General features: G+C 38.9%; 1 protein-coding gene across 4 annotated transcripts in view; it reads left to right on the top strand.

Annotated features, from left to right (window-relative positions):
• Positions 1-25,906, top strand: part of PIGQ (phosphatidylinositol glycan anchor biosynthesis class Q) — a 70,905-nt gene that overhangs the window by 3,677 nt on the left and 41,322 nt on the right. For all 4 annotated transcript variants that reach the window (XM_056805750.1, XM_056805748.1, XM_007499201.3 and 1 more), the window contains exon 2: positions 18,794-19,483. In XM_056805750.1, coding sequence (XP_056661728.1) covers positions 18,804-19,483 — 680 coding nt within the window. In that variant the 5' untranslated portion in view covers positions 18,794-18,803. The remainder of the gene's footprint in view (positions 1-18,793; positions 19,484-25,906) is intronic.

The following is a 25,906-nucleotide window of genomic DNA, read 5'->3' as shown; positions in this document are numbered from 1 at the left end:
TTCAGTTCTAAGTTTGCCTCTTACATTAAAACTTTGAAGTTTTCCTCTGTGAATCCAGCTCCTTTTCCTTTCCTGGGTCTTACTTTCCTTGTTCAGTCAGATAGAATCTTAGACTTGGAAGGAACTGTAGAGGTCTTCTGGACCAACTCATTTATTTTGCAAGGTAGGAACTTGATTTGCCAGGATCACATAACAAGCCAATGTCATGAGCCTGGTTAAAAACCTAAATGTCTTCTCCTGGAATGTTGGGGAAACTTTCAAATATTCCAAATTGCTGCTCTGTCTTTGAGATTATTTTAATTATGGAGAATTCCTAAGTCTGTTCTGGAGCCATGATATTAGCTATCCTCTAGAACAGTAGGACAGTTACTGTGACATTGACCAGCAACATTCCTGAATGCAACTGGAAGTATTTAACAAAATAAATAAAAATACATAGATAATGTTAACATGTGATTTTCTAAGTCAATGTGCAGCTCAAAGAGTTTCTATTTGAGTTTGGTACCACTGTTGTTGAGCAAATTTGAGGGTAGTTTAATAACAATAATAGCTAACATTTAATAGCAATTGCTATGTGCCAGATACTGGGTTAAAGACTTTACAATTATTATCTTGGTCCATTCTGAGCTGAATTTTTTTAGGTTTTTATTGATTTATTTTTTTACATTACCCTAATTTCCTCAGGTATCTCCATTTTGTCTTCCCAGAGAGCCATTCTCTCAATACTTTTTAAGACAAATGAAAAGAAAAAAATCAGTCTGACCAGTACATTGAAAAAGTCTGAAAATATGTGCAATATAACATTTGTGTTCCACCTACCTCCACATAGAAAGGGTGAATAGGTCTTCTCATATCTCTTACTACCAGTCATGCTTGTTCTTTGTAATTTAGCAACATTCGTTATTTATTTATGTTTGCATTGTTGAAGTCATTGTATATATGTTTTCTTGGCTCTGCTTACTTCATTCCACATCAAAGTTTATCCATCTTCCTATGCTTCTCTAGTTTTTTTTTTTTAAATCCTTACCTTCTGAATTAATATCTGGTCTAAGACTGAAGAGTAGCAAGAGCTAGCAATTGGGGTTAAGTGGCTGACCAAGGACCACATAGCTAGGAACTACATTTGAACCCAGGTCCTCTAACTCCAGGTTTGGTCTCTCTCCACTATACTATTTAGTTGCCTTTGCTTTGCTCTATTCTTAATTTCTTAGAACACAGTAATATTTTGTTACATTAATGTATCACAGTTTAAGCTGATTTAATTAGTGGGCATCTATGTTTCCAGTTCTGTGCTATCACAAAAAGAAGTGCTCTAAATATTTTAGTGTATATGTGGATTTTCTTTTTATCAAAAGTCTCCTTAGGGTATAAACCTAGTAATGGAATATCTGGATCAAAGTGTATGGACTAAATACAGTTTAGTCACTTTATTTACATAATTCCAAATCTATTTTCGGAATAGTTGTATTGATTCATAGTTTCTCCAACAATGCACTACTGTGCCCAACTTCCCACAACCCCCCTGCAACATTGACTATTTCCAACTTTTATTATCTGTGTCAATTTGTGAGGCTGCGGTAAAATCAGAGTTGTTTTGATTTGGATTTCACTTAGTAGTAGGAATTTGTTGCAAATCTTATGAGAACTGTTCCTATTCATTGGCCCCATTACTATTGGGGAATGGCTTTTGGTTAAATATCTATCTAGTCTATATACATGCTAGCTGTTGAATTTTGCTTTGTAAGAGTGAAAATTATGAGACTGGCCATAAATTAATAATTTTGTAATTGCCTATCTCATTTAAGAATCCAATTTCTCTTCTAATTTTTTTATAGAATGACCTTTAATATTAAGGTACACATACATTTAGAATATGTTGTAGAATGTAGTGTAAGGTATTGATTTAAAATTAATTTCTGCCAGACTGCTTTCCAGTGTCCCCTGCAGTGTTTTATCAAATAGGGAGTTTTTTACTAAGCAATATTTGCTTTGCTGGTTTGTTGAACACTGGCTGATAGAATTCCTGATTCTTTCTTGTCTAGTCTTTGTAGAGCAGAATTTGAGCTAGAATTAACACTTAAATTCTCCTGGCCTCCTCAGGATTCACTGGATGACTTCTATCTCTAACTTAACATTCTAGAAGTCGAAGTAGGTGAGTGGCAAGGAGAGCACCAGGTCCCTACAGTTAAGAATGGAAAGAGAGTGTCAGGTAGGATTGTGAAGGATTTGTGATTTTGGTGCTGGTATGTATTTGCACACCTTAAAGGGTGCTTGCCTGGACTCTAGAAAGAATTATCACATTACTCTGCAGCCTGATTTGAGGAAGCAACTCCAACCCTGTTCAGGAGGGGAAGCCCAGTTCTTATGCTCTATTTAGTCTCTAATGCCCAAGTATTTTGCCAAAGCAATTTAGTCCCAATGATGGCTAGGAAAATATAATATTTATTTTCTGGACACATAGCCCCAATGAATTCTCAGGTGAAAATAATGTAAACCACATCACTCCTAATTGAGGTGTTGACCGAGAAGCAAACGATTCCAAAACTTGAATTCTTCTGTGAGCAGAAAAGTTAAAGTTTGATAAGAAGAAAATGTTTATGCAACAACCACTTGTAGAACAGACTTGATTTTCCTGTGTGATGGGTCAGTTCCCATGGGGCCAGAGACTTTGTAGATAGATGATATAAAGAAATGTGCTCCCCCCCCTTCTCCTGAATCTAAAATTGAAGTAAGAGAAGTTTTAAAAATAGATAATATTATAATAGTCTCTACCAGCCTTGAAATGTCCAACCTTAATAGCATTTATTTTCCTGGAGAATTTTACTCCAGTGTAAGCTGCTCAAAGGTAGGGAATGTCTCTTTTGGTCTATGTGTTCCCATCACTTAGCACCAGTACCTTACACATAGTAGGTGACATGGGCACTGTACCCCCAGAAACTCCCTTGATCCCTTCCATCCTTGTGACTGAGCCTAAAAACACCCAATGACTCCCCCTAGGGTCCTGAGATGACTATCTACCTTTGATCATCCTCTAGATTTAAGATGGACAGAAAGATGCACCTTCAGGCTACACCTCGATCCTATCAGACATCTGTTTGTTCCCTAAAACTAAGGAATCTTTATGCCCCCAGGCAGACCCCAGTATGATCACCCCACCTCATGCCTGGATAACTAACACTGTTGTAAAAAGTATAAAATCCCCAGAACTGATGTCGTCTGGGGGAACAGCCTTTCCATTCATACTGTCCTCCCAAGGAACTGCTCCCCATCTTGCTGTCCCACCTTGCTATCCTCCTGGCCATTCTCAACATAACTTTTTAAATTAATAAATTTCTCTTTTTGTTTTTAAGCTAAGTTTGGAGTCTTACATTCTTGCAAAAGGTATCCTTCCCTAACCCTAGGGGTACACATCTGTACCCCCATAACAGTAGGTACTGAGTTAAGTCTTTAATAAATTGAAGTTTTTTGTTTGGAAATGTATTTTAGATCCAGTTAGAGGGCATGCTGTGACAGCTTTGTCCTAAATGTATATTTGGTCATTTAACTCTAAAGAGTGGGTTACTGAAGGAAAAGCTTCAGATCTTGATTATCAGGCAATAATTTGAAGTTCTCCCTATGTTTCATCTTTAGTATTAATTTGTAACTGATCTAAAGGCAGATTCTAAAGTTTTTTACTTTTTGTGGAGTATCTTTAAAAACTGTTCTTCAAAACTGGTGACATTTCAGATATTAGTTATATTCATTCAGCAAAATACATAAATACAGAATATTATTTTTTCCCCAAAGCAGTCTGGTTTAGAGAATAATTTTTAAAAATAACAACTTGATTTTGGGAAATAAACTTTTTTTCTTAAGTCAGGAAGGACAATTAACAGTGAAGCTTACCTTAAAGCCTTGAACATGTCCTCGTGGTGCTCATTATTATGTTAATTGCCAACTGGCTCCTTCCTGAATTTGTATTTGTTTCTCAGATGTGCTAGGGCTGGAGTAGATGTTGGAAAAGTCCAAATTTGTTAGGTAAACCTTTTGAAAGTGAGTTGTTTGGTGGGTGACCCCCACTGGAAGCTGTCTCTGGGGCTGTGAATATGCAAGGAGAACCTGGATTTTTTCAAAATAGACTTTCAGAAATTTTCTCTTCTTTAATAATTTTTGTATTGCTGATTTATGGTTGTCTGATGTTTGTTTCTTAGATTGTTCAACATTACTACACTGATTTCTCTTTCTCTCTTTCCATTATTTTTTATTAAACTTCATTATTCCTTCTCTTGGCCCCTTCTGCCCAGAAATACAGACCTCCTGGGGTAGGGAGGAGAGCTGGACAGGGAAACTAGTGAGTAATAGCACTCCTTAGCTTTATTTGTTTCTCTGATGTACCAGGGCAGAAGTAGAGGTTGGAAAACTGCTAGTATGTTTAAGGGAATTTTTCTTGTGACTGTGTTTGGTGGGGATGCTATCCAAGGGGTATTAAAGGAGTTGGGCTTTAACTTGCTACCTTTAATGCTTTACCTTTGGGGACAGTAGCTGGAAAGGAAAAACAAATCTTTCAAGAAAACTCTAAGTAAGCTGGTTTTTTGGTCCATAGTTCCTGAACTTGAACTGCCAGCCTCACAAGGTTATTATAAAACATTTTGGGAACTCTAAAGCATTATATAAATGTCAGCTATAATTATTCTAAATGTGAACATTCTAAATGTTCTAAATGTAAACATCTCTCTTCCTTTCTTTGTCTAGTACTATATGTCTACATTTGACCCCCAAATCCCTCCCTTGGCTCCTTTTCTCTCTTAAAAAAAAAAAAGATCTTTCATTAGCAGATAAGGCAAATATTCTTTAATGCCACACAATTATATTAGTCTAAATTGGGATTTTTATTTTTCAAGTGAAAACTTTAATATATTTTTCCAATTACATGTAATAGCAATTTTTAATATTCATTAAAAAAATTTTAAGTTCCAAAATCTCTACCCCTTTCTCTCCTCCCTCCTTGAGTTGGCAAATAATTTGATATAGATTATACATGTGCAGTCATGCCAAACATATTTCTGTATTAACCATGTTGCAAAAGAAAACAGACCAGAAAAAAAACAACAAAAAGCTGCACACATACACAAGAGAAATAAGAAAGTTTTAAAAAAGACAAACTTCAGTGTACAGTCAGACTCCTGTAGCTCTTTCTTTAGAGATGGATAATATTTTTCATCATAAGCCCTTCAGAATTGTTTTGGATCATTGTATTGCTGAGAATAGCTAAATTGTTCACAGCTGATCATCATACAATATTGCTGTTATTGTGTCAAGTTGGATTTTTTTAAATGCCTGTTTTCTAGATTACTTGTGTTATTCCTCACATCTATAGCAGGGTCTTCACTTGTCAATCCAGAACTAGAATTCTGGGTTCATTGCTTACATATCTATGCTATACAAACAACTTTTAAAGCACAGACCACAGTATTTTCTAATCAGTAACTTGTAATAGATCTGCTCTCAGGAGTTCCTACAGTGGTAAAAAATTATGAAGTCAGAGATGTAGGAGATGACAGCTTCTTCCAGTAGATTTGATGCCAAAACCATCTGTCATCTCCCAACATCAAAGAAATGAAAGATCAACTGTGACCAGGAATTCCTCACTGCCATGACTAGTATCAGGTGCTTGGCTTTGAGCCAATGGAAGTGATTCTTCTGACCTTGGGCTTACTTTGTTACCCCATCCTTTACGCATATTATCTACCCCTGCCCCCCCAATACCTTAACTAGATTAACTATCTAACATTCAATTACAACAACAACAACAACAAAAACCAATGTTTGTTTTGCACACTCTTAAACTGCTATATCCACCCCCCCCTCCAATCACATTATCCTTCACAAGGACTCCAGCTCAGGTTTGTAAGATTTTCATGTAAGAGTTCCCAGTGTGGGAACTCCAGTCAGTCAGTAAGCATTTACCAAGTATCTACTATGTGCCAGGCGCTGTGCTAGGTGCTAGAGATAAAGCATATATACACACACAAACACTCTAACACCCCATATGGATAAAGTGAATATATATATATATATATATATAGATCTGTATATTTAGTAGTTAACTTCAAGATAATTTGGGAGTGAGAGCACCAGGAATTGGGAGTATCATGCAAAAGATAATACTTGAGCTGCTTCTTAAAAGAGGAGATGGATTCCATGAGGTGGAGGTAATTGGAGGGAGGCAGCATATTTCTAGGCATGAGAGAAATGGCCAGTGCAAAGGCACAGAGGTGAGAAATGGGGTGTCATGTATGAAGAAAAGAGAGGTCAGTTTGGCCAGATTGCAGGGGATGGGAGTAGAACCAATATCTAATGAGGCTGGAAAGATAAGTTGTATTAGACTTTAAAAACTAAACTGAGTAATTAATATTTCATCTTAAAGGCAATGGGAGGCCATTGGGGATGACTGAGTAGAAGAAATAGGGGCAGCTTTTTCAATAAATTTGACTAAGAAAGAGAGGAAAATTATGGGGTGATAGTTTGAGGGGATGGTGGAATCTAGTGAAGAAAGTCTTTTAAGGGTGGTCAGATCTTCACTTTAAGCAAGATTACTTTGGCAGCAGGCTATAGATGGTCTGGAAGGTGCCCAATGAAGAGACTATTGCAGTACCCTAGGTAAGAAGCACTTTGGTCTTGAACTAAGGTAGTAACTGAGTGAGTGTAAAGAAGAGGTTGAATGTGAATGATACTGTAAAGGTAAAAATGGCAAGATTCGGCAAGTGACTAGCGATAGGGAGAGAGGGAGAGGGAGAAGTTGAGGTTAATGCCACAGTTACCAACCTGAGAGACCGAAGTACCTTGGTATCTTCAACAGAAATAGGACGTTTGGAAGAGGGAAGGTTTGGGGAAGAAGGTGTCTCTGGGGCATCCTATTTGAAATATTCAATAGGCAAATCTGGCCTCAGACACATCCCATTTGTGTCACCCTTAACCCTTTGCCTAGCCCTTGCCACTCTCTATCTTAGAATTTGTACTAAGATGGAAGGTAAAGCTTTAAAAAAAGAAAGAAAGAAATATATAATATAATAAACTGATGAGTCCAGTGTCCTCCTACAATAGACAATTGTGAATGTGAGACTGAAGTTCATGGAAAAACTATACCTGACATATAAATCATTTATATAAATACATATAAATCTGCATATAAATGCAGATATAGAAATCATTTGCTCAAAGATTACAGTTAAGTCAAATGCAGCAGATAGATTGAAAAGGATGAGAACTGAGAAAAAAATCTTCATTTTATACAAGTAACTTTGAAGAGGGCAATTTTAGTTCAGTGACAAAGTCAAAAGACAGATTGCAAAGGATTAAATATTGAGTGAGAGGAGAGGAAATGGGCAGCTTTTTTAATAAGGTTATTTAAGAAAGAGAATTGAGTTATAGGGTGATAGTTTGAGGGGATGGTGGGATCTAGTGAAAGTCTTTTAAGGATGGGAGAGAACTGGATATGTTTGAAGGCAGCAAGATAAATAAATAGGAAGAGATTGCAGGTTTAGGAGAAAGGATGATTGGGGTTGCACTTGGCTGCAGAAGACAAGAGGCGATGAGTTCAAGTGCACGTGTAAAGGTTTTGGCCCTGACAAGGAAAAGGGACTGCATTTTTTGGTAGAAGAGAGTAGGAAATTATGTCAAGGGGTTCTAAAATGAAGAGAATAAGGGAAGAAGATGATCATGTTAAATGGTCTCAATATTCTCAGCAAAGTAAAAGGCAGGTCCTTGGGAGAGAGAGGAAGGATGGAAGGAGGTAGACTTGTGGGAGGCTTAAGGAGGAAAAAAGTTTGGAATAACTTATGTAGGGAATGAGGTAAGGAATAAATTAGGAAGGAATAAAAGAACGGCCTTGCTGCAGTGACATCCCAGTTGAAGTTAGATAATGTAGTTTTAAATGTTTATTTTTCAATTAAGCATGCATTATTTGATAACATGAATTTGTAATGTATCCAGTTAGCATGACTGAGATTTCTTCTAGCTGTGTTCACCAGCTAGAATATGATTGGAAGAGGTGAATGGCGAAAATAATCTAGGGCTGAGGTTTTGCATATCACAATCTGGCTTGTCTATAACTTTGCTTCAATGATTAGATTTGAACCCAATGACTATAAGCCCAGAATTTTCTCTACAGTGTCGTACTGCTTCTACAAGAGCCTTTTCATATGCCTGTTAATAATAGTTCACACTTCTATAGTGCTTTTTGGTTTATATGCATTGCCTGCACTTTCTCTACACTTTTGTGAAGAAACAGGTTGGGAGACAAGTTACTTATCCAAGGCCAGACCAGCAAGTGATAAAGCCTGGCCTTGTGCTCAGGGGCTTCTGACCCCTAGTTCAGTGTTCTTTCTTTTTTTCTTTTTTTTAAGCCCTTACCTTCCCTCTTAGTATCAGTTCTAACACACAAGAATAGCAAGGGCTAGGCATTTGGGGTTAAGTGGCTTGCCCAGGGTCACATAGCTAGGAACCCAGGACCTCCTGACTCCAGCCAGGCCTGTCGCTAATCCACTTTGTAACCTAGCTACCCCTCAATGCTCTTTTTATAGCATTTTAGTGCTGAAGTGAGCAGAAAAAGGCAAATATGCACCAAATTCCCTCTTTTCTGATTATCTCATTATCCTATCTGTGTGCTTCTAGGAATTGCTGTCCTTTACATAACAAGACAACATCGATGTCTGAAAAGTGCAAACCTTTCCATCCTTTATCCTTTATCACATTAGTAACTAAGTTCTACTACGTGTAAGGTCCTCTGTTAGTTGCTGAAGGACCTATAAAGAAAAGATGTCCCTGCCAACAGGGAGCTTGCAGTCTGCCCTTTTTTCCTACCTTTTTATAGGTAGGCTCTGTTCTCTGGGAGGTTAGGGTACCCTCTTAAGCTTCAGTCCTTCTTTGATGCTACCCTTAGCTTTTTTTTCTGGGTTTCTACCAGTTTCAGTTCTTCCAAGATGGTATGATGGCCTGAGGGCTGAGAGTTCTGAGAGCCACCTCCCATTGTGAATTTTTCCCTTTCACCCCAGTGCCCCAGATGTTCTCTGCCTAACTTTTGGGTTTTTCTTTTCTTGAAAGTTGTTTCACTCTGACTCCTTGTTGGTTCTTTTACTCTTGTATTTGTTTTGTTGCATTATTTTAATATTGGTTGGAGAGGATTTTCCTGGTGACTCTGAGCTTCTCTGCTTTACTCTGCCATTTTGGTTTTGCCCCCTTGGGAGCCTGTAGTCTGGCAAGGGAGGTAGGCATATGTAGAACCAAAAACTCTGCAAGCCAGAAGGGACTGCAGAGGTAGGCAGTCCAACCCAAACCTAAAGGAAACTTCTTGCTATGGCATATTGGGCAAGTTGTCATCCAGCTTTTGTCCTAACAGGTCTAATAATGGAAGAATCTACTACTTCTGAAGTCAGCCCATTCTACTTTGGGTCAGCTCTAATTATAAGGAAGTTTTTTTTAAGTCAAGCCCAAATTTCTACTACTCTGACCCACGTATTATTCCTGGTTCTGTCCTTTAGGATCAAACAATATAAATCTCTTTCCCATGTGATTGTTGTTCAGTTATTTGAAGACAGTTATGTCCCCTTACATCCTCTTAGCACCTTTAGCTTCTCCTTGATCTCATATGGTGTGTCTTGAGGCCCTTCATTATCCTTGTTGCCCTCCCCTGGATGGACTTCAGCTTATTGACATCCTTGTAATATGTCATATCCCAAATTGAACATAATATATCAGGTGTGACCCAGGGCAGAGTACAGTGAAACCATTAACTCCCTAGTCCTGAGCACTTTGCCTCTCTCAATGCAATTACAATCACAGTCATTTTTTTGACTGCCATATTCATCACAGTGTTGATTCATATTGCTCCCTTGGTCTACTAAAACTCCCAGATCTTTATCAAACTGCTCTCTAGCCACTTTTCATGTTTTTACAGATGAGTTGATTTTTAAAAGCCACAATGTAAGATTTCACTTGTCTCTGTTAAATTCATTTTATCAAATTTGGACCAACAAATCTAATATTAAGATCATCTTGGACACTGAACTGTCCATCCAAATGTTTTAGCTAATCCTCCCATCTTTGTGTAATCTGCAGATTTGATAAACATATAATTTATATATAATGAAAAAATGTTAAACAGCACAGGGCCAAGTATGGGCTTGTGCTGGGACACTTCACTTGAGAACTTCAAGCTGACATCAAATTATTAATGACTATTGTTAAGGCCTTGGCATTCATTTCTATTCAGAATCTACCTAATTGTATTATTTTCTAGCTATCTTCCGTACCAGCAAAGCATAAAAGATAGATTCTGTCAAATGCTTTGCCAAAATCTAGGTAAACTATATTAATGGCATTCTCTTGATCTGCCAGTGGTCAGAGTTTTGTGATGATGATGATAGCCAGCATTTATTTATATCACACTTTAAAATTTGCAAAGCACTCTACATATGTTCTCTCTCATGATTCTTACAACCCTGGTAGTTATTTATCTCCTCACTTTTTGAGAAAGACAGCAAGGCCAAGAAAGGTTAAGTGATTTGTGCAAGGTCACACAGCTAGTTAAGTGTCTGTAGCTAGATCTGATTCAGCTGTTCCAGACTCCAAGTCCATCAGTTAGTTGTTGACATCACTTCCTTTTTTAGTAGTTCTTTGACCAACTCTTTAATATACATATGAGTATTTTTCCAGGAATTGAAGTTGAGCTTATTGTCTATAGTTTGCTGATTCCATTGTCTTTTTTTAAAATTGGAACATTTGTCATCATCTAACCCCAAACCGTCTCTCCTCTACAGACTTTAAAGAATCACTGGCAATGATTCAGCAATCATATCTGCCAATTCTTTCATTACTCTGGGCCCATTATATGGGCCAGGTGACTTGAACTTAAAACAGTCAGTTAGGTGTTAAATTCTGGCTCATGTATGAACTCCTTCTTAGTATTTTTGTTCTGTCCTTTCAAGTACAAAGACTGTTCTATTTGGCCAAGAAAACAGAATCAATATGAGTTGATCAGCTCTTCCTGCTCTCTGTAGTCCTTTGTCAGTGTTCTATACATCCCAAACAGCAGCCCCATTCCTTCTTTGATCCCCCTTTTTTCCAGTGTCACTAGACAAAAAGCTGTATTCATCTTTCATTATCTGCCCTTTTTTCTATCTTCTGCACATCCTTTAAAAATCTGAGTTGATTGGTGAGTTTCCCTTTCACATTTTCTTTCTTTAGATAACTTATCCTTATTGCAACTTTTTTCCAGAAATTCATTTTGAAAGCTTTCAGTTTCTCCTGGGATGACTTCTCCTACATAAGTTTGGTCTTTAGGAGCCTACGCATTCTTTCTCTTAGCCCTTCAGAATCTGATTTCCAAAAGTCTTAGGTGCATATCAGATACTGTATTGTCCTTCTTTTCTCTCTTTCCTTTTTATAGATTCTAAGATAGAATGATCAACTTGTCTCTAGGATTATATTATTTCCAGCCCAGAAACTGGTTTATTTTTATGTTGCTAGGCATCACACCCAAATAGCAGTTTTTCTTGTGTGAGTTCTTCAACCTTTTAATGGATGAAATTATAATTAAAGCAAATCAACAAATTATTAGCTGCTCTGCTTTTGGCAGAGATGGACCTTCCAACAGATGTCTGTATAATTGAAGTGTCCCACTGGGACCATTAAAGCTTTATTGCCAGCCAGGCTTTTGCTTTATTTCTGAAATTTCTAGTATATACATGTAGCTATAGGTATCCCTTACACATCTCAGGGATTAGGAGTAGTGGTGCCCCTGTGATCTGGAAAATATATATATAAAATTTTTTGGCCTTCCCTTTATACCAGAGAAGTCTGATCTGAATTTTTTCTCTTTCTGGGTGTTTACAGTTCCATATTGCAAAATTTGGGTTATGTATTTGGTCATTGGCCATGTAGTTTCTAAGCCTTTGCTGTGTTGTCTGCTGGCTTCCACTGAATCATCTGTGACTTCCACAAAACTCCCAAATTCCCATTTAATTTCTTATGCTGATCCATGATATGTTGAAAATACAAGGAAAGTATACAGAACATAACTGCATAAGATGCCATTAGTTCATGTGTAAAAAAAAAATTATAATCATTCTGCTTGACCCCAAACAGCAAAACTTGGACCATGGATGAAAATTTTACCAAGACTTTTTTTGATCCAATATAAGGAAGAATTTCTTAACAATCAGAATTTTCCAACAACAGATTGAGATTCCTTGGAGGTTGTGAATTCCTTTTCCAGGGTAGTCTTAATACAAAAGCTAGATAACCACTTGCTGGGAAGATCTTAGGCAGAAATTTATGCTTCAGGTAGGATTGGACTAGGCCTCTAATGCCCCTTCCATTCTAAGATCCTTTGATTCTGTGCCCAACTTCAGCATAATATGGGCTTTGAAGAGTTGTTTTTTTAATAATATTAATAGATAGATTGATCTCACATTCTTTTGCATAGTTTATCCCTTTTGTGATATGTGCAAAGCCTCTAAGATAATGCTGTAGTTTGTGTTTGTGAAATAGAGGATAGCTTAGTGATCCTTACTGATTTGAAGCACAATTGTTTCTCACTGTCACATAGCCACAGATGTGATTGTTCTCCATATTGTTACTCACAGTGCTTATATGGTTGTTTGAAAAGATGAATGCTTGACTAGCAATCCTTTGCGAATTGTGTGCCCACAAGGAATATTTTTTTAAAACTCCTGAGTGGTCATGAAAGAATCCAAAGAGATCATCTTCTTAGTTCAAAGGCCCCAGTAAACAAACATTACTGCTACTACTAATTCTGTCTGTTACATACTACTTTGGGTTTTACGAAGCACTTTCCTCACAACAACTTTGTAATGTAAGCATTTCAAGAATTATTTTTAAAAATAACCTTGTAGTTTTAAAACGATTGTTTCTAAGAAATCACTATTTGGAGAAGATTAAACCTTTTTCCATGAAGGAAAATCAGATGTTCCGGTACCTGGGTCACTCTTTCTAAGTTAGAAAGAGAAACAAACCAAAAAATGGTGCCTCATTTCCTGATTTTGATTCCCTTTTTAACTTTCAGGGATCTTAATAAAATGCAGACTTTTTGGTCTGATATTCAAGAATCTCAGCAGGCTGACTTGAACCTGTTTTTTCAGTCTTATCTCCCATTGCTTTCTAAAGGCTGCATACCCTAGACTCCAGCCAAATCTCCCATCAAGGTGGGGTCCTTTGTATCTCTGCCATTTTATTTACCTTTCATATTCTCTGTAATTACAATCTCTTTTCCCCATTCTTTCCCTACTTGTTAAAATCTTATCCATTCTACAAGGTCCATTCAATCAATAAGCATTTATTAAACATTTATCATGTGCATATACCAGGTGTTGCCATTACAAAGAAAGACAAAATGAGACCCTTCCCTCAAGTAGCTCACTTTCTAACAGAGGAGACAAACATGAAAATAACTAAGTACATATATGATATGTATAGAATATACAGAAGTTAATCTCAGTGAAAGAGACTTTGGCAGCTGGGAGGACTTAGAGGGGCTCTTGCAGAAATTGGGAGTGAGGGGCAGGTGGCTCAATGGATAGAGAGCCTGCCCTAGAAACGGGAGATCCTGGGTTCAAATCTGGCTTCAGATCCTTCCTAGCTGGGTGACCATGAGCAAGACACTTCACTTCAGTTGCTTAGCCCTTATTTATCTCCTACCTAGGGACCCATACTTAGTATCAATTCTAAGATGACAGGCAAGGGTTTAAAAAAAAAAGAAAGAAAGTGGGATTGGACCTGATTCCAAAGAAAGCCAAAGAACCTAAGCAAGTGGTAAGAAGGGAGGACATTCTAAGAATGGGGGACAGCCAGCATAAAGGTACAGAGATAGGAAATGAAGTATTCAGTGTAAGAAACAGCAAGTAGGATAGAGTGATTGGATTGTAGGATGTGCAAATGGAAGTAAAGGATGAGACTAGAAGAATAGGAAATGGCCAGATTGTGAAGGGTATTAAATTTCCAAGAGAAGACTTTTTATTTGATCCTGAAATAATAGGGAACCACTGGAGTCCATTGAATAGGGAGTAACATGGCCAGATGTATACTTTGTCAGAAAGATTGGAATGGGGAGAAACATGATGACCAGAGACAAAGAAGATGAAATAAGAGCAAGTTTCAGTCCTCTAGGCAAAGGTAATGAGGGCCCAAACTGGGGTGATTGCTCTATGAGAGAAGGGGACATATACGAGGAATGCTGTAAAGGTAGGAACAAGATATAGCAACAGATTGGATATATAGGGTGAGTGAGAATGAGGAGTTAAATGACACTATAGTTGCAAGCTGTAATAAATGCTCCCTTTAAGATATGTATGGTAGTAGTTATGAGTGGGAGCAATAGCACCAGGAAAAAAGATAAGAGGAAAGACCAGGAACTGCACTCCTTCCCTCTCATCTCACTTCCTGTTCCTCTCACAGTTGATCCCATTATCTCTCTTCAGATGATAAGCTGTTAGCAGTTTCAAAAGACTAATCTCACACTATGGCTCTTTTCTGACAAAAAAATTAAAAGGGTTTATTCTTGAATAAGGGAATTTAGGGAGATGGGAGAAGGAAAAAGGAAATATCAGGTCTCCCTAACCTCCTATGAAGTTCAATACAGGGGAAATGAAATTAATTGTCTAAGAGGGGATATTGTTGATGAACTGAAAAGGCTCTTCAGAGCTAAGCTGTTCTTCAGAGCTAAGCTCCACTCTTTTCAATATTAAGTCAATGAATAGTCAGGAATCCAGAGCAAGCCTGTCTATCTTCCTTCTTCTCCAGTTTCCCAGGGCAGAAGTGATTTTCTTCAGCTGCTGGCTTTCCAACTGTCCTCTCCTCAGATTCTCTCTTGGAATTTTCCTTCTCTCTTGTTGATTGACAGTTCATTCAACATGCCATTTCCTTGCATTTGTTTGCCAATCTCAATGGTGTTATAATCTCTTCCTCACAAAGCCTAAGTAACTGGGAAGGTAGTGGTATCCTCAATAGCAATAGAAAAAATAAATGAGGAAAAGAATAAAATTTTAAATAGTGAACCCCCAGGATTGGGGGACAATAGATTTCCAAGGAAGGGCAAAGATCCCAGGTCAGAAGGGGAGCAGGTCAGAAATTCCCATACTGATTAGATTGGGATCAAACCTATGACCACCTTCCTTTTAGCCCAGAAAAATTAGGAAGACTCGGTCTTGAAAAAAAATTTTTAACGGTGTTAGAAATAGGAGGCAGTTACATGATTCAGTGGATTGAAAGCCAAGACTGGAGATGAGAGGTCCTGGTTTCAATTCTGGTTTGGATACTTCCTAGCCATGTGACCCTAGCAAGTTATTTAGCCCCCCTAGCCCTTATCGTTCTTCTGCCTTGGAACCAAAACACAGTATTGATTCTAAAATGGAAGGGAAAGGTTTTTTAAAAGTGTTAGAAATGAACTGTTTTGATCACAAAATTTAAAAGTTTGTGCAGAAACAAAAGCAGTGTAGCAAGATTAAAGAAAGAGAAAAATGAGGAGGGGAAATTTTTGCAACAGGTCCCCCTGATAAAGATCTCATTTTTGAGATTTACAGAGAACTTTTTCAAGTTTGTAAGAGGAATAACCAGTCTTAATTCTTAATTGATCTTCAAAGGATATGAATAGGTAGTTTTAAGCAGAAGAAATCTAAAATTATCAAGAGCCAAATGAAAAAGTGTTCTGAATCACTAACAATTAGATCTATCAAATTTATAAAGTTGACAAAAAAATGACAAGTGTTTGGAGAACTGTGGTGAAATACATACACAATGTTGGAGCTGAAATCTGGTTCAGCTATTTTGGAAAGCATTTTGAAACTTTACATACCTTTTGATCCAGCAATATCACTACTAGTTCTGTACACCAAAAAGATAGAAGTTAAAATAGAGTACTTTAAAGTTGAAAAATGCTTTATAAATATCTTATTGCATCTTCACAACAACCCTGGGAAATAGATGCTATTTTTATCCCCATTTTACAAATAAGGAACCTGAGAGAGAGTTTAGGTGATGTGTCCAGAATCACACAGCTAGTAAATGTCTACAGTGGAATTTGAACTTGAAGTCTTCTTAACTCCAGTGCTTTTACACTTGTGCCACCTAATTGCATCTGATCAAAGGAAAAGGTAAATTTCCCATAAGTACAAAAATATTTTTGCATCTCTTTTTGTGGTGGTAAAGCATTGGAAACTAAAGGGGTACCCATCAATTTAGGGAACAATTGAACATGGCATATGAATATGATAGAATACCATTGGCTTATAAGAAATCACGAAGGAGATGTTTTCAGAGAAGCCAAGAAAGACTTAGAAGAGTTTGATTTCTGCTATTAGACCATAAGCTCCATGAAGGTAGGGATATAATACCACATATCTTATCTTGCAAATAGATAGTAGGCACTGTCGAATACACAAATGAACTTCAAAGCTGAAATATTTTTGTGATCAAAACATAATTCCATGAGATGTTTATTTACCAAAATGGCTTAAACCAAGTAAAATGCATGTTATTTGTGCTTGCCCAGGTCACACAAGTCACTTAACCTCTCTCAGCTTCTTTTTCTTCTCAGGCTCCTTCCAACTAGAAATCACTGTTCCTGTGATCTAATTATCTCTTGTTTATTGGAACATAAAAGACTAACTTTTGAAAAAAGTTAAAATAATAGGTATTTTGCTTTGATTTTTAAACTATTTAGGTAAATAAATTTCATTGAATTTTGTTCTTGTGCTCTATTCTCACTCTCCCCCACCCTTGCAAGATGCATGGAATTCTGTTTCAAAGTCAAAGTCTAATCTACAGGAAATAGGAGTCAAAAATTATAACCCCAACCTTCTCCAGGGAAATTCCAAACAAACCTCCTGTAAGCTGTGGAACTCTCTTGTTAGAAAAAGGGGAAGGCTCAGGGAAGGAAAGTTTAAGATCATTTATAATTCAATCATTGTAACTGCTCAAGACAGTTCTTTCTACTGCTAAAAGGTCAAATTGAGGATAGATAAACAGGAATTCTCCTCAGCATGTGAGATTTATAACTGTATTCCTCTCAGGAAGGAAACTGAGTACCTTATTTTTCTCTATCTCTGGGAACTTGGTATTTTTCCCATCCCAACTTCTATCATGAATTGAGATGAACATTGAATAGTTTCCAGGATGTAAAATTGAAAAAAATGTTAGCTACATATAATAATTAATTTTATGTAATGTTTTAAAGTTCCAAAATACTTCCTTATAATAACCTTTTGAAATAATAGTATAAGTATTATTACTATTTGACAGGCAAAGAAACTGAGTCCTGGAGAAGTGAAAGGTCATGCTTCCAGTTGTTGACAGAACTAGAACTCAAACTCAGATCTCTTGATTTATAGGCCATTGCTTTTCCCACTATACCACACCATCCCAAAGTGATCCCAGACAACTGGTTTTTAATTAATGAATTTATTTTAAACCTTTACTTTCTAGCTTAGTATTAATTCCAAGACAGAAGAGTGGTAGGGGCTAGGGTAATTGGGATTAAGTGACTTACTCAAGGTCACACAGAAAGTATTTGAGATTGGATTTGAACCAGGTCTTCCCAACTCTAGGCCTGGTGCTCTACCCATTATGCCATCCAGCTACCCTCTCAGACAAGTTTTGAGGTCAAAGTTTTTCGGTTGCTTGAGTAGGATATGAACCTTAAATTGCCACGAAAATACAGGCATAAGTGTCCTAAGAGTGTTTGAGGAAAAGAGTAGTTCTTTCCCGAGTACCATCTGCTAGGATATAAATGGAATGTTTATATTTATGAAATTTAGCAAATGCATTAGCTTTTTATGAGGGTACATTTAACAACCTGAATGTTCACCCCCTAACAATTCAACTTAATAGATGTTTGTTATGCACCTACTGTGTGTAGGGGCCCTGGGTTGCAAATATTCTCATAGGAGCCAAAACCCTTTGTCCAGCAGATCTCTCTTTCATGTACTGATATTGCTTTCTGATCACATTTTACTTTCAGATTTACATTTTCCTATTTAAGTTTGGAACTTTACCATCTTCTTGGTTGTGTCCCCTCTCCCTCCCTCCCTCCCTCCTTTCCTTTTTGAACCTCCCTCATTGTTCTGATGGACGCTGTGATTTTGAAGAGGTAATAGAAATTCTTTGCCTCATTTTTCTTGGTCACAAAATTGAAGAATGAGCAATGCACTCACTATACCCCAGCTGCCTCATAGTGTAGTGAATTGAGTGTTCTCTAATATCAACTAAAGTAACTTAGGCACATTGGCCATGGCAACAACTCCGTGTAGGGAATTCCCCAGATGCCTCATCAGGTGTAGTTTTCACGTGAAAATATGTCACAGTTCCTACATGTTCTACCTATACAATAGCTCTCTGGAGAGTCGAGCATCACTGAACGCTGTTGGAGAAGTCTAGTGGGATCATACCTACTAAAGTTGGTCATTTCTGGCCTGTCTTGATTTCCCCAGCATGATATTACCCAAAACCTCTCGAAGATTCATGATGCCCTTTAGTCCTTATCCTGGGGTTATTTCAAGATTTTAAATTGATTAGAAACTAGCTGCAGGCCTCTACCTCTACCATTAGCTTAAATAGGAGTTGTCCAAGAACAATAATCTCCAGTATACTGAGAAGGCTCTCAGACAGAATTTAATTCTAAGACTCTAGATGATGCATGCTTCCCCTTTGGTTTTCATAATTATTGTTTTACTTTGAAAGCTATTATTTTTTACCTCATCTCTTTGGAAGAGAGATCTGAGTTTTGCCTTGTTTTCTTTTTCAGGATTCCCACCATGGTACTCAAAGTCTTCTTCCCTTCTTGCTGTTCCTCAGCAGACAGTGGCCTTTTGATCGGCCGGTGGATCCCAGAGCAGAACTCTGCAGTCATCCTAGCTGTTGTCCACTTCCCTTTCATCCCTTTCCAAGTAAAGCAGTACCTCTCTGAAGTGCAGAAGGTGAGCCAGGTAGACATTGTCGTGCTGGGCACTTGGTGTAACAACAAGCAGGAGAAAGAGGAGAACCTGGGCAAATTCTTGGATGACCTGGGCACCATTTTTTCTCATGAGCCTTGGCTCCAGATTAGCAAAGAGAAAGGAAGCAAGTTCTGGAGCTGCCATACCCTTTCCAGACAAGCTGACACCCCCACAGAGGATCAGGTCATTCTGGTCTATTATGACCAGCGCAAAGTCATGCTGTCCCGACTACATCCTCCTGAAATATCTCTGGATAACCAGCCAGGGGTCATCACTGCTCCTGATGCTTCCAAGCTTGCAGCTGTATTTGACACAGTGGCCAAGAGTGAGGTGCTCTTCATGACAGATAGATATGATGATGGGCCCATCAAACTGACCCACTGGCAGTCAGAGGGTGTGGAGGCCAGCATCATTGTGGAACTGGCAAAGCAGGCATCTGTGCCTGTGTGCATGCTCCTGACAGGCTTGCTTTCCCTTGTCTCTGGACTTTGCAAGAGCAGGTAGGTAACTCTTCTTGTTTTCCCTTTATCATCCTTACGCTAGGTCTTTGAGGCTGACAGAACCAGAATGAATAGGTGTTGTCCATAATATATGATTAGACTCCAACATGTCTTATAATGCTCATATTAAGATATGTCATCTATATGAAGAAGGAAGGAGGGGGCAGCTCAGTGGATGGAGAGCCAGGCCTAGAGATGGGAGGTCCTGGGTTCAAATCTGGCCTCAGTCACTTCCCAGCTGTGTGACCCTGGGCAAGTCACTTGACCCCCATTGCCTAGCCCTTACCACTCTTCTGCCTTGAAGCCAATACACAGTATTGATTCCAAGATGGAAGGTAAGGGTTTAAATTAAAAAAAAAGAAGGAAGGGCCTAGAGACTTGGCTCACATAGGATTTATATTCCATAGCTCTGTGGTAATGGAGCGGCAGCAAAGTTGCCCCCCAAAAAAGCCCTAAAGGCAGAGGCCAGAATGAAAGACCCAGCAATGCAGAGAGCTTGTGCTCTGTGTGACTTGGACAATGGGCAACTCTTTCCTTTCTGAACCTTGGTTTCCTCCTTTGTAAAATAGCGATGAAAATACTTGTCCTATGTTATCAAGTTATGGTAAAGATCATATTTTTTTTAAAAAGCCCTTACCTTCTGCTTTAGAATCAATATTGATTCTAAGGCAGAAGAGTGGTAGGGGCTAGGCAATGGGGTTTAAGTGACTTGCCCACGGTCACCCAGCTAGGAAGTGTCTGAAGCCAGATTTGAACCCAGGACCTCCTGTCTCTAGTCCTGACTCTCAATCTACTGAGCCACCCAGCTGCCCCTAGTAAAGATCATATTAAATAAGAAAATCATGTTCAGCAAGTGCTTATTAATAGATGCTTCTTCACTCATTCCCATAAGAATAAATATTTTTGGCAGGCTCGTTTTTATGATCATTAACATGGATTGGAAAAGACTAATGGTCATGCATTCTGCTGCTTAAAGCAAGTAGAGAAGGGATCCACATGGAAGTTACCACACTGGGTACATGGTATAACAATAAGCAGGAAAGAGCCAGCCAGCTAGGTAGCTCAGTGGATTGAGAACCAGGTCCAAAGATGGCAGGGTCTGGGTTCAAATCTGGTCTCAGATACTTCCTAGCTGTGTGAGCCTAGGTAACTCACTTAACTCCAGCTGCCTAGCCTTGACTGCTCTTCTGCCTTGGTATACATTTTAAGACAGAAGGTAAAGGTTTAATTTTTTAAAAATCAGGTAAAAGGGAAGAACATTCACTAAACCCTTCATTTTAGGAAGAAGGAGAAACTGAAGCACAGTCATTCTGTGACTTACCGACATCCCAAAGGTAGCTGTAGCAGGGCCAGGACTTGATTTCAAGTCACCGTACTATTCTTCTTCCAAAGCTTAGGCCCAATTCCTTTCCGGAGCACAAGCACACTGGTCATATCAAATGAGAATTGTAAGCCTGAAGATAGATATTTTGGGGTGTTCCCTAGACTTGTCTCTCATATAGTAAAAATAATGTCTTCTGTACTGTGTAACAGTCTAAAGACACATTGGAATTCTGGAGTAAATATATGTAGTATAAGTAGTATGATGTAGTATAAGAGGCAAACGGGAAGCACAGGATTTCTAGGGTCTGCGTGTGTATGTACACACACACACACACACACACACACACACACATCCTGTGTATATGTGCACACCCACAAACCAAAAGGATGACGATGGAGTGAGGCAGCATTTCATGCATGCCTGGCAGTGACTGATCCTTTATAAGTAGGGCGGTATCGAATGCTTATAGAACTGGGCATCTCTTGGAGACATTCAACATGGTGTCTTTCTTTAGGAGCTTGTAATTTAAGATGACTTCAAGTAGGTGCCAAATACAGTGAATACATCAACAAATGGAGACTGCTGGCTTTAGTGTATGTTGATCACTTCAGTGAGCCAGGCCTCTTGGGAAGAATCTCAAAGAAAAAATGCTATGGAAAATGTACTCTCTTATCTGTTGCTCCTACACTACTATTTTTCCCATTTGAAGACTGGAGTTTGACTTTCTTGCTATTACAAGTGGCTTTGGAGAAAGAAAAAAAAAGGAGGTGGAGAGGACAGCTGGGTGGCTCAGTGAATTGAGAGCCAGGCCCAGAGATGGGAGGTCCTGGGTTCAAATCTGATCTTAAATACACTTAATCCCCATTGCCTTGCCCTTACTGCTCTTCTGCCTTAGAACATACAGTATTCATATGTGTGTATGTCCATATACATTCATATACCTCTGCATATAAAATACAAATGAAAATATGATAATTGCATTAGAGGATTACAAAGTACTCTGAAATCGGAAGGAAATTGGCTTCCAGCCAAGAGGCTCAGAGAAAATTTCTTGGAGGATACAGTAGGCAGGCTCGGAGAAGGCATTTCAGGAATAGGGTACAAGGCCCAAAGGTCAGAGGCAAAAAGGTGAAGCATATGTCTGGGATACTTGGGCTAGAGCAGAGTATATAAAGGGGAGCAGTGTGAAAAGTCTAGAAAAGTAATTTGGAGTCAGACTATGGGAGATGAACAAAAGAGAATTCTGTTTCCCTCCCCTTTCCTTATTTTACCTTTCCTCTCTACTAACCCCTTCTCATTGTCTTCTTACCTCCCCCAAGCCCAGTTTCCCAGGCAATCAAAAGGAACGATTTAACACTACACACAGGAAATGCCATGAAAGATATCAGGAATACCACTGGAGCAGAAACTTCAGGATGAATGAAAGGCCCTCCTGATAATGAGCTCTATCACGGTTAGAGGATGAACTTTCCCAGGGGAAGTTACAGCAGCAGCTTTCATTAGAACATTTTAATCCAGGGGGAATCAAAAGGTCTGGGAAGATATACGCTAGATAATTTCGCACACAAAGAAAGCCCTTGGGTACAGGACTGAATACATTTTAGGGTCATTTCCATCTGAGTGGAGAATGACTAGACCTGACAATAAATGCACTTGGCACCACCTGGTGGAGAAAAGCTGTAATTGCAGTTTTTCAGACAGGTTTCTTTAGGGCTTGTGTGGCCAAAGGGAATCCACTAAATTATTTGATTAACATAGTTTGCATGCAGTTGAAAAGAATCTTCCTAGCCTGCCTTTGTGCCAACATTCCTGCCTTAAGCCACACTGTCAGGTCAGCAAAGAGTGCAGAAAATGACTAGTAAGAGTTTTCTTGCAGATCAATACCATCGCAGCAACATTAAATCTTGGAGAGCTGCCTGGGTCACTGATAGGTTACATGACTTGAGGAGGATTGTACAGCCAAGTATGTATTAGGGCAGATCTTGAACTCAGGTCTTTTTGACTCAGGGCCAGGTTTTTATTCATTTGACCACATTGCTTCAGGACAGACAAGAGGTATCGTTTGCCAGACAAATTAAATCACCATCCACCACTGTAAAAATGGAGACTTGAACTCCGGACTCCAATCCCCAAGAGTCCTTGCTAGCTCCCAGAATGCCCTCTAATCTCACTGAGATTTCCACCTGGGCAAGGTTAAAATTTCTGTTTAACCTGTCTGTTAAAGCTACTGGGGCCTTCTTTCCTACTTCCACTTCCCAGCAGATGCATCTCATTCATGATGTAGGTGAGGTTGTCTAGGCTTCTCTTGGCCTAGACATGTGCTTTCTTATTCTGTATTTTCTTTAATCCTTAACCTTTAATAAACCTCATAAAAATATAATACTCCTTGCAGAGAGAAACTAATTTCTACCTGCCTCAGTTTCCCCCCTAATTTTAACTGTTACACCCCCCCTACCCCTCAAATTCTGACAGAAACAGCACAGGAGCCTGAACCCAAGAGTTCTGAGAATAGCAGTTCCCAATCCCCTCTTCCTTCCAACCAGGTCTGCTTCCAACCACCACACCCATCTGTGAGGAGAGAAATCTTTCTGAAGAAGAGGCCTTCCTCACCACCAACTACTGACCAACTAGCCGCTGAGCAGATAAGCACAGGAACCTGGAGTAACTATAGCCAGCATCTAGGGAAGCACCTTCTGTGCAGATGGGGCCAGCTATCCCAGCAGCTGCCAACCAACTGCCTCCCACAGGGCAGGCAAGGCGGCCTATCTGATGCAGCAAGGTACTTTCAGGAGACTGGAGATGCCATACAAGTCAAACTACCACCATCTTCCCTCAGACCCAGATAATGGAGGCAGCCCAGGGTCCAGACCCAAGAGGCTTGAGAACAGCCACACTTCTAGCCTAGTGGCCTCTAATGTAGCCTGGAAATTTCCCCTACAGATATTGCAGCAATAGCTACTAAAAATCCAAAGAGAAAGTTCTTGGCACCAGAGTTCTTGGCACCAGCAAATGGTTCAGCATCAGAAACTGATGTGATTTTATCAGAGGAAATGCACTAACTTCTTCTTTTTTTTTTAACCCTTACCTTCTGTCTTGTAAGGTTCCAAGGCAGAAGAGTGATAAGGGCTAGGCAATAGGGGTCAAGTGACTTGCCCAGGGTCACACAGCTGGGAAGTGTCTGAGGCCAGATTTGAACCTAGGACTTCCCATCTCTAGGCCTGGCTCTCAATCCACTGAGCTACCCAGCTGCCCCCGAGGCACTAACTTCTGCTTTACCATTGTACCCTAAGGACTATGGGATGTTTTTATCTGACTTGCAGCTGAAGCCTTCCACATGAGTTGTCTCACCCATAGAGTGCAAGCTTCTTGAGAGCAGGGGCCATCTTACTTTTTCTATTTGTGCCCCATTAAGGTTTAGCACAGTGCTAAGTGCTTAATAATTGTTTTATTCCTTCATCTGCATAGAGACAGCTTCAGTGACAGTGGCAAGTACCTTTAGGGGGCATAAACTTTTAAGTGCCTACTATTTGCCAGGCACTAGACTAAATTCTGTAGATACAGATAAGAAAAAGAGACAGTCCCTGGCCTCAAGGAGCTCACAGTCCAAAGGGGAAGACAACACCCAAGAGGAAACTGAAGGGGGTGAGGTAGGTCATCAAGGGAGGGCCATGTTGTTCCACAGAGTGGAAGCCAAGCAAGCTGCTGATGGTCAATGCTTTCCTTGATACTGTAGTCAGCAGCTGGTCAACAGTTACTTCTGTTGTTATATCTTTCAGAGTTTCCTAGATGATATTAATGTGTACATGGAAGATACCTTATAGGACAAGAGCCTTTTAAAGTGTTTTACACTCCTTAGCTCAGTCATCAAACACTAAACAGGATGGGATCTCATATTCTATCTTGCCATCAGGCATGTAAGGGTGTGGTCTGCCATAAATTATTATTTATGAAAGTGTACCTGTTCCTTTTCCTGATAAGAGTTACTCCTGAAATTCAGGGATCATTGTCATCATTTACTGCTCATCTATCAATTCTTGACCTTCAGAGAACTTTTAGTCTAAATGGAGTGCAAGACAGTGTTACACTAAATCCTTCTATGATACATACTGTAGCTGAGCAAGTGTTCCATGATCATTTAAATATTCTATGATTGTGAAAAAACACATACTTAATCAATGGGAGTGTACCTTTTTGATTTTACAATTTTGTATTTCCTGATTTATAAACCTTTAACACCAGATGAGAAATAATTTTCTTGTGGTTTAATGTGTATTGAATCAGTCTGTGGTTAATGTTGAATATTAGCTCATTTTAATCATGTATTTCTTCACTATAACATACTTACCCAGGGGCAGCTAGGTGGCATAGTTTATAGAGGGCTGGGCCTGGAGTCAGAAGGACATGGATTCAAATTTGACTTCAGACACTTCCTAGCTGTGTGACCCTGGGCAAATCACTTAACCTCATTTACTTAGCCCTTACATTTCTGTCTTAAGAGTTGTTACTAAGACTGAAAGAGTTAAAAAAGAAATATTTAACCAAAAATGCAATCAGATTGATTTTCTTATTATCTAGTCCTTTTCAGTTTAATTATCTATACCTCATGTGATATTAATTCCTTACATAGAGCTTTATTACCTATAACATTTTCACATATATTATACTCCTTCATTTTAGCCTCATACTATATCTATGAGAGAAGCAGGAATTATTGCCATTTTATAGATAAGGAAATTAAGGCTCAAAGAGGAGACGTGATTTGCTCACATGGCAGAAATGAGACCCCCCCAAGATCTTCTGGTCCTAAGTTCAAGCACACAATCTCTGCTCACTAGTACAGGTATATAGAAATGAATAGATACAGATATTAACTGATCATGGCAAGGGGTGAAGGCCATGTATGGGAGGAAGGGAACATCTTTAAGCTAGCTCTATCAGACCGGAATCCTAATGGAGGTTGGGTAGGGGATTCCAATCTATGCAATTCACATTTTCATACAATTTTCTTGGAGATGATTCAGAGCAAATAGTATAATACAGAAACCTTTAAAATCTACCCAGATTTAAGACTTCCTTCTTCCTAAGGTTCTAAATTCAGA

This window comes from Monodelphis domestica, chromosome 7, assembly GCF_027887165.1.
Source record: "Monodelphis domestica isolate mMonDom1 chromosome 7, mMonDom1.pri, whole genome shotgun sequence".
Classification (NCBI taxonomy): Eukaryota; Metazoa; Chordata; class Mammalia; order Didelphimorphia; family Didelphidae; genus Monodelphis; species Monodelphis domestica.
This window is presented reverse-complemented; position numbering and strand designations above follow the sequence as displayed.